Source organism: Carlito syrichta, unplaced genomic scaffold (genome assembly GCF_000164805.1).
Source record: "Carlito syrichta isolate Samal-C Ts95f unplaced genomic scaffold, Tarsius_syrichta-2.0.1 Scaffold308205, whole genome shotgun sequence".
Classification (NCBI taxonomy): Eukaryota; Metazoa; Chordata; class Mammalia; order Primates; family Tarsiidae; genus Carlito; species Carlito syrichta.
The window spans coordinates 10,404-16,803 of record NW_007252301.1 but is presented as its reverse complement, the minus strand read 5'-3'; the positions used below and the strand labels follow the sequence as shown (position 1 = coordinate 16,803).

General features: G+C 63.3%; 1 protein-coding gene across 1 annotated transcript in view; it reads left to right on the top strand.

The window, feature by feature from the left end:
• DOT1L (DOT1 like histone lysine methyltransferase) overlaps window positions 1-6,400 on the top strand; it is a 44,430-nt gene that overhangs the window by 30,551 nt on the left and 7,479 nt on the right. Inside the window, exons 19-23 of the mRNA XM_021716158.1 lie at window positions 862-1,340; window positions 1,480-1,615; window positions 2,186-2,332; window positions 4,112-4,226; window positions 5,944-6,398. Of these exons, the coding sequence (XP_021571833.1) occupies window positions 862-1,340; window positions 1,480-1,615; window positions 2,186-2,332; window positions 4,112-4,226; window positions 5,944-6,398 (1,332 nt within the window). The remainder of the gene's footprint in view (window positions 1-861; window positions 1,341-1,479; window positions 1,616-2,185; window positions 2,333-4,111; window positions 4,227-5,943; window positions 6,399-6,400) is intronic.

Sequence of the window (6,400 nt, the reverse complement as noted above, 5' to 3'; positions counted from 1 at the left end):
CAATCCACTCACTCAGCCTCCCAAAGGCACGGGATTACAGGCTGAGCCACTGAGCCCGGCACAGTTACAGAATTTATGGGACTCGTTCCCTGCAGCTGGACCCTTGGTTGTTGCAAATGACTTGTTGCACACAGTTAAGATTTCTTTGCGCCGAAAACTTGCTTAAGGCTACTTCCTTGAACGCACACCCCCAGAAGTCGACCGTTAGCATGTAAAGCTCCATGACGTGCTGCCTTTGGATGTGGCAGGGCTCTGGGGGCACGGGGGTGGGCAGGTGACCCACTGCCCTGCCGGTGTGTGCCGTGCACAAGGATGATGCCGGCCTCCCTCCCAGGGCTGGGCCTTGTTGCCACATATTTTCCGGAACCGAAGCTTCCATGGCCTTTGAGCCGTCTTGTCCACATTTTCTCCTGTGGGAAAAGGATATGTATCTGCTTTAGTCAGGGAGATACAAAGCATAGGGTGGGTGAACGAAGCAGCAGAAGTTCCTCCGTCTTTCTGCCCAGGAGAAAGCACTTCTGGTGTGTGTCCTTTGCGGGTTTCCGGGGGTTCTCCTACTCCCATGTCCATGTCTCACGGAGACGAGGTCACACCGTGTCTTTCTGCTTCTTGCCTTTTTGGGGAATGTGTTTTTGTGTGAATGAACACAAACCTGTGAAAACTTCCTCGAAACTCATGTGCCATCTCTGCATGCCCCAGAGCTCTCCAGCCCCCACCGATAGCCTGTCGGGGCTTTGGATTTTTCATCCTACAGGAGCAGATGGGCGCGGCCCCCAGCCCAGCCCCTTCATGCTGGTGGCTGGGGAGCTGGGCCTGCCTCTGCCGGCCGTAGCAGGGCTGACACCTCCTCTTGCCTCACAGATCAGCATCGTGGAGCTGGAAAAGAGCCAGCGGCAGCAGGAGCTCCTGCAGCTCAAGTCTTGCGTGCCGCCCGATGACGTGCTGTCTGTGCACCTGCGTGGGAAGGGCGTGCCAGGCCGTGAGCTGGAGGCGGAGCCCGGCCGGCCGCACCTGGAGCTGGACGGCGCCAAGTTCCCGCTGCCCCAGCTGAGTGGCATGAGCCCCGAACTCTCCATGAACGGCCACGCTGCTGCCTATGAGCTGTGTGGTGCACTTAGCCGGCCCGCGTCCAAGCAGAACACACCGCAGTACCTGGCGTCGCCCCTAGACCAGGAGGTAGTGCCCTGCACCCCCAGCCACGGTGGCCGGCCGCGCCTGGAGAAACTGTCTGGTCTGGCTGTGCCCGACTATACCCGGCTCTCGCCTGCCAAGATCGTGCTCAGGAGGCATCTGAGCCAGGACCACGCAGTCTCCGGCAAGGCCAGCGAGCTGCACCCACGGTGAGTGCCCAGGCAGCGTGGGCTCTGCGCCTGCTCCCCGACGCCTGCCTGGTACCTGGGCTGCTGGGTGGGGTCCCCAGGCCTGAACACTGGCCTTGACGTCGTGAGGCTTCGGGGGTGACATAGCCGCTCTTTCCAGAGTCGAGCCTGCCAAGGAGAACGGCCTGCCCTACCAGAGCCCCAGCATGGCCGGCAGCATGAAGCTGAGCCCTCGGGACCCGCGCCCCATGTCCCCGGGGGCCCTGCAGATTCCCGGAGAGAAAAGCAGCGAGAAGGTGAGACGTGGGCTTCCTTCCTCCCTTCCCTCGTGCTCTCCAGGGCTCTGGGGTACTTGGCCCGCCGAGGGTCCTAGGTGTGTGTGGCAGGGGAGAGTTCCCCCATGACCTTGGGCACCGTGGGGGACAGGGTCTGGCCTGCAGAAGAGCATGGGCAGTGAGGGGGCTGTGAGGACAGGACACCAGTCCTGTCACCACACCAGGCAGGCGCTGGAGAGCAGGGAGTCGAGGGCTGGTGGGTTTGGCAGGGGTCTCTGGCACCTCTGTCCTCAGGGAACGTGGAGCCCGGCTTGGGAAGTTGTGGCTGAGGGCTTTGCCCGGGCCTGGCCATCATGGGCAGAGGTGAGGGGAGGACGTGGCCTTGCCAGGCAAAGGTCCCTGGAGGCTCGTGGCCCTGTAAGTGACCGTCCACGGAGCCAGGACATCCGCAGGGAACTGGGGCATCGCTCCCAGAGGGGCCAGGCTTGCTGTGCCTCGGAAGGGCCCAGGTGGTGTCCATGGCCCTGACTCCCAGGGGAGGCTGGGGTCTGGTGTGGGGTGCCACGTCCTCAGGCTGCGTCTGTGTGGCAGGGCCTGAGAGAGCGCGCCTACGGCGGCGGCGGCGAGCCTATCACCAGCCTGCCCATCAGCATCCCGCTCAGCACGGTGCAGCCCAACAAGCTCCCGGTCAGCATCCCCCTGGCCAGCGTGGTGCTGCCCAGCCGCGCCGAGAGGGCGGTGAGTGCCTGTGGTCAGAGGCGTGGGCTTCCCCGGGCCCAGCTCCCCTTGAGAAGTGGCATGCAGTCACGTCCCAGGAGCACGGCGGCGCGGGCATGTGGCACAGCCTGAGTCGGGCCCGATGACCGTCTGCTCTGCAGTGTTTAATCCCCACTCGGCGGTGGTGTGAGCGAGCGAGAGGCCTGAGGCGTTGGGAAAAGCTCCGAGTTGCCCAGAGCCTGCCTCCCCCTCCCACAGGCCCTGGGCTGCGGTGGCCGCATCTTCCCAGCCGCGTCCAGTCTTCTGTTCCATGCCAATGCACATGGACAGTGTCGTTGCATAAGACGTGGGCAGGGGCCATCTGGGCAGTGAGCCACTTACTTATATGTGTGGGTTTTTTTGAGTTGGAGTCTCGCTCTGTCGCCCAGACTGGAGTGCAGTGGCCGCTCCCGGCCACCGCAGCCTCGACCTGCTGGGCTCCGGCGATCCTTCCGCCTCCGCCTTCCGAGTAGCCGGAACTACAGGCGCGTGCTACCACCCCTGGCTAGTTTTTGATTTATTGTAGAGACGAGGTCTCGCCAAGTTGCCCAGGCGGGTCTCGAACCCACGGACTCAGGCCATCCACTCACCTCGGCCTCCCAAAGTGCAGGATGACAGGCTGAGCACTGAGCCTGGCTATATGTTTTTAATCAAATGTGATTTATGTAAGTTCATCCACGGAGTGAATAATTCAGTTGTTTTTAGTACAATTGCGCAATTTTGCAACCAACCGCCTCTAATTCCAGAACATTCCATCACCCCATATAGTTTGAAACCCCAGCCAGGCACGGTAGCCCACATCTGTAATCCCAGCACTTTGGGAGGCTGAGGCAGGAGGATTGCTTGAGCCCAGGAGTTTGAGACTAGCCTGGCCAACATAGTGAGACCCCATCTCTACAAAATTGTCAAACATGTAGCCAGGCATGGTGGTGTGTGTCTGTCTTCACAGCGATTCAGGAGACTGAGCCAGGAGGGTCGCCCGAGCCCAGCAGGCCGAGGCTGCAGCGAGGCATGACCGTGCCGCTGCCCTCCAGCCTGGGTGAGAGTGAGACTCTGGCTCAAGAAAGTAAAAAGCAAAAACCGGACAAAAAACACCCTTCCTTGTCAGCAGCCACTGCCCATTTTCTTGCCAAGCCCCTGAAGCCCCTGAGTCCACTTGGGTCTGAGCTGCTATCGTTTTAGTGGATGAATAGCATCCATGGCACAGATGGACCATGTCGTGTTCGTCCATCCGCCAGTGAACAAACACTTGGGTGCTGTCTGCTCTGGGCATCTGCAGATGCTGGACATGAGTCTCTGTGTGCACAGAGCTGTTGTGCCCTCTGGCCTTCACAGGTGCGACCTGCCAGGCCCTGTTGCATCTGGTGTTGCAGGAGTGGCCTGTGTAACACGGTGAACCTGGGGGCAATGGTGTTTGGGGTGTGTCCCGAGGGACCTTGCCTCTCCCACCGCCTGACAGATCTGCTCCGCTCCCTGGTGTGTGTCGGTGACGGCCCCTGCCGAGGGCTGGACCAAGGGCTGGACCGAGGCCAAACTGCCCTTGGCCGCACAGGGCGAAGTGGCACCGCCACCCACGCTGACACGCACATCCCGGCCCCACCCTCCTGCGGCTCCTCTGCGCCTGTCCTCTCCCACCTGTGGTGGGCCGTGACCACAGTGGCCTCTCCCGCCCAGCGACCACCCCGCTCACAACTTCTAGACGGGACGTGGGTATCCCACCTCGTCCCAGCCCCACTGATGTGGTGGGCCTTCTCTCCACAGAGGAGCACCCCGAGTCCAGTGCCGCAGCCTCGAGAGTCCTCGTCCACACTTGAAAAGCAGATTGGTGCTAACCCCCACGGTGCTGGGAGCAAGAGCCTTGCCCTGGCCCCTGCAGGTAACACGCACCTTCGGGCCTCCTCCCTCCCCCGCCCCGGACCTCCCAGGCCTCAGCTGCTGCTGTTCAAGCAGGATGCCCCGGGTGTCAGGCGACTCCCCGTGCCCTGGGAGGTGGTTCGCAATGACCTTTCCCATGCCCTTCAATGATCCTGGGATGTGGGCGGGCTCAGCTGAGGCCCCGGTGCCTCCCGGGACAGTCGTAGCCCTGGCGAGTCGTGCCTGGATGCCCTGGCACAGACCCGCCACGGCTGGTGTAGTTCAGCCTGTGGGCACGGCCTGGTCTCACCAGGGCATTCCTGCCGCCCATCCACCGTGGGGCCTGGGTGTTCCCATGGCCCGGGACCGAGGGCAGGCGGCTGTGGGCTCCATGCCCCACCAGCTGGGTTCTGTTCTGCAGAGTGTGCCAGCTGGCACGTCTGGGAAGGCCCCAGTGGTGTCCGGGCCTTTTGCTGTCAGTGTCTGGTGTGCAGCCTGGAGGCAGAAGCAGGGTGGAGGATGTGCAGGGGGCACACAAGATTTTATCAACAGCAGGCGGCAGGCCAACCCGGGCTCCCCGCGTTACACGCCACGTGAGGGCGCGGGGCCATGCCATCTAGATGGCCGTGGTGGCTGGGGCGGGCTCGACTGTTGACCGTGCATTGTCCCTGAAGATGCCTGTGAGGCCATGCACACCCCGTCCTGTGCCCTCTCCTGGGTGAGGTCCAGTTAGCGCTAGTAGTTACGGTATCAGGAACCTTCCCGCGAGGAAAGGGGCTGAGACCCGGCGTCGAGGCAGGTGCCCGCCTGTCTGAGGATTCACTTCACTGCCTCTCACCTCCATGTGCCCCTGTGACACAGCGTGTGTGTGCGTGACAGGCCTGGGACTCTCCTGGCTTCCTGGCCCTTATGGTCCCCAGCCCCTTACCTGGGACCTGGCATCACCCTCGTGCAGCAAGGGCCCCGCCTGGCCGTTCTCTGGGACTTGTGTGGACGTGGTTGTGCTGGGAGCGTTCGTCAGGCCTTGCCTGGCAGTGTCGTGTCCTCAGGGCCTGCGGCTTCTTTGCGTGGTTGTGGGCGTGGCAGGGTGTGGCACCGACCCTCCTCCGCCCTGTGCCCTCAGCCCCCTTGCCTGAGGGAGGGCTCATGGGGTTCTGGAGCTGATGGTGAGCTCTGCTCCAGAAGCCCCTCACTCTCCTCTGAGCCAGCAGAACTAGTGACCGGCCCCTTTGTCCCTGGGGCACCCAGAAGTGCCTCCTCCCATGGGCTGGAATGAGGGTGGGGAGAGGGTCTGGGCCTCCAAGGCTTCCACAGAGGGCGGTCTTGGGCGTTGGAGCCCAGTAGTCCCGAGATCAGGAAGTTGTTCCAGGACAGACACACAGGCGCACAGGCCCTTCCCGCCACAGGTTCTCTGGGACAAGGGCCGCAGGGTGGCCCTGGCTCTGGGGGTTGGACACCTGACCAGGCTGGCCCAGAACGTTCCTGAGGGTACATGGCTCAGACTCGCAGAGGGCCAGGGTGGCTGAGGCTGACTCCCGAGGGCTTGGCGATGAGGGCAGGGGTGGGAGAGGGTCTGAGTGAGTGCCATCAGCAGGCCCTCAAAGACACATGAGGAGCAGTGCCAGTGAGGCCGGACGGCATCCGTGTGAGGTCTCGCCTACCTCTGGATCCGTCCCCCAGCCCCTCTCCTGCCACGTCCAGGCCACACTGCTTCCCTGAGTTGCCATGTCGCCCCACAGGCTTCTCCTACACTGGCTCGGTGGCCATCAGCGGTGCCCTGGCCGGCAGCCCGGCCTCCCTCGGCCCCGGGTCTGAGGCGGCCGCCTTCGACGAGTCCTCCAGCTCGGGGAGCCTGTTTGCCACTGTGGGGTCTCGCAGCTCAACTCCCCAGCACCCTCCGTTGCTAGTGCAGCCCCGAAACTCGCGCCCGGCCTCTCCCGCCCACCAGCTCTCCGCCAGCCCCCGGCTCGGTGGGGCTGCCCCAGGCCCACTCCCCGACTCCAGCAAGGGGGACCTGCCCTCAGATTCTGGGTTTTCGGACCCGGAGAGCGAGGCCAAGAGGAGGGTCGTCTTCACCATCTCTGCGGGCAGCTCCAAGCAGTCACCTTCCAGCAAGCACAGCCCCCTGGCTGCGGGTGCCCGCGGGGATGGCCAGAGCCATGGGCAGGACAGCCGCAAGCGGGGTCGGCGGAAGCG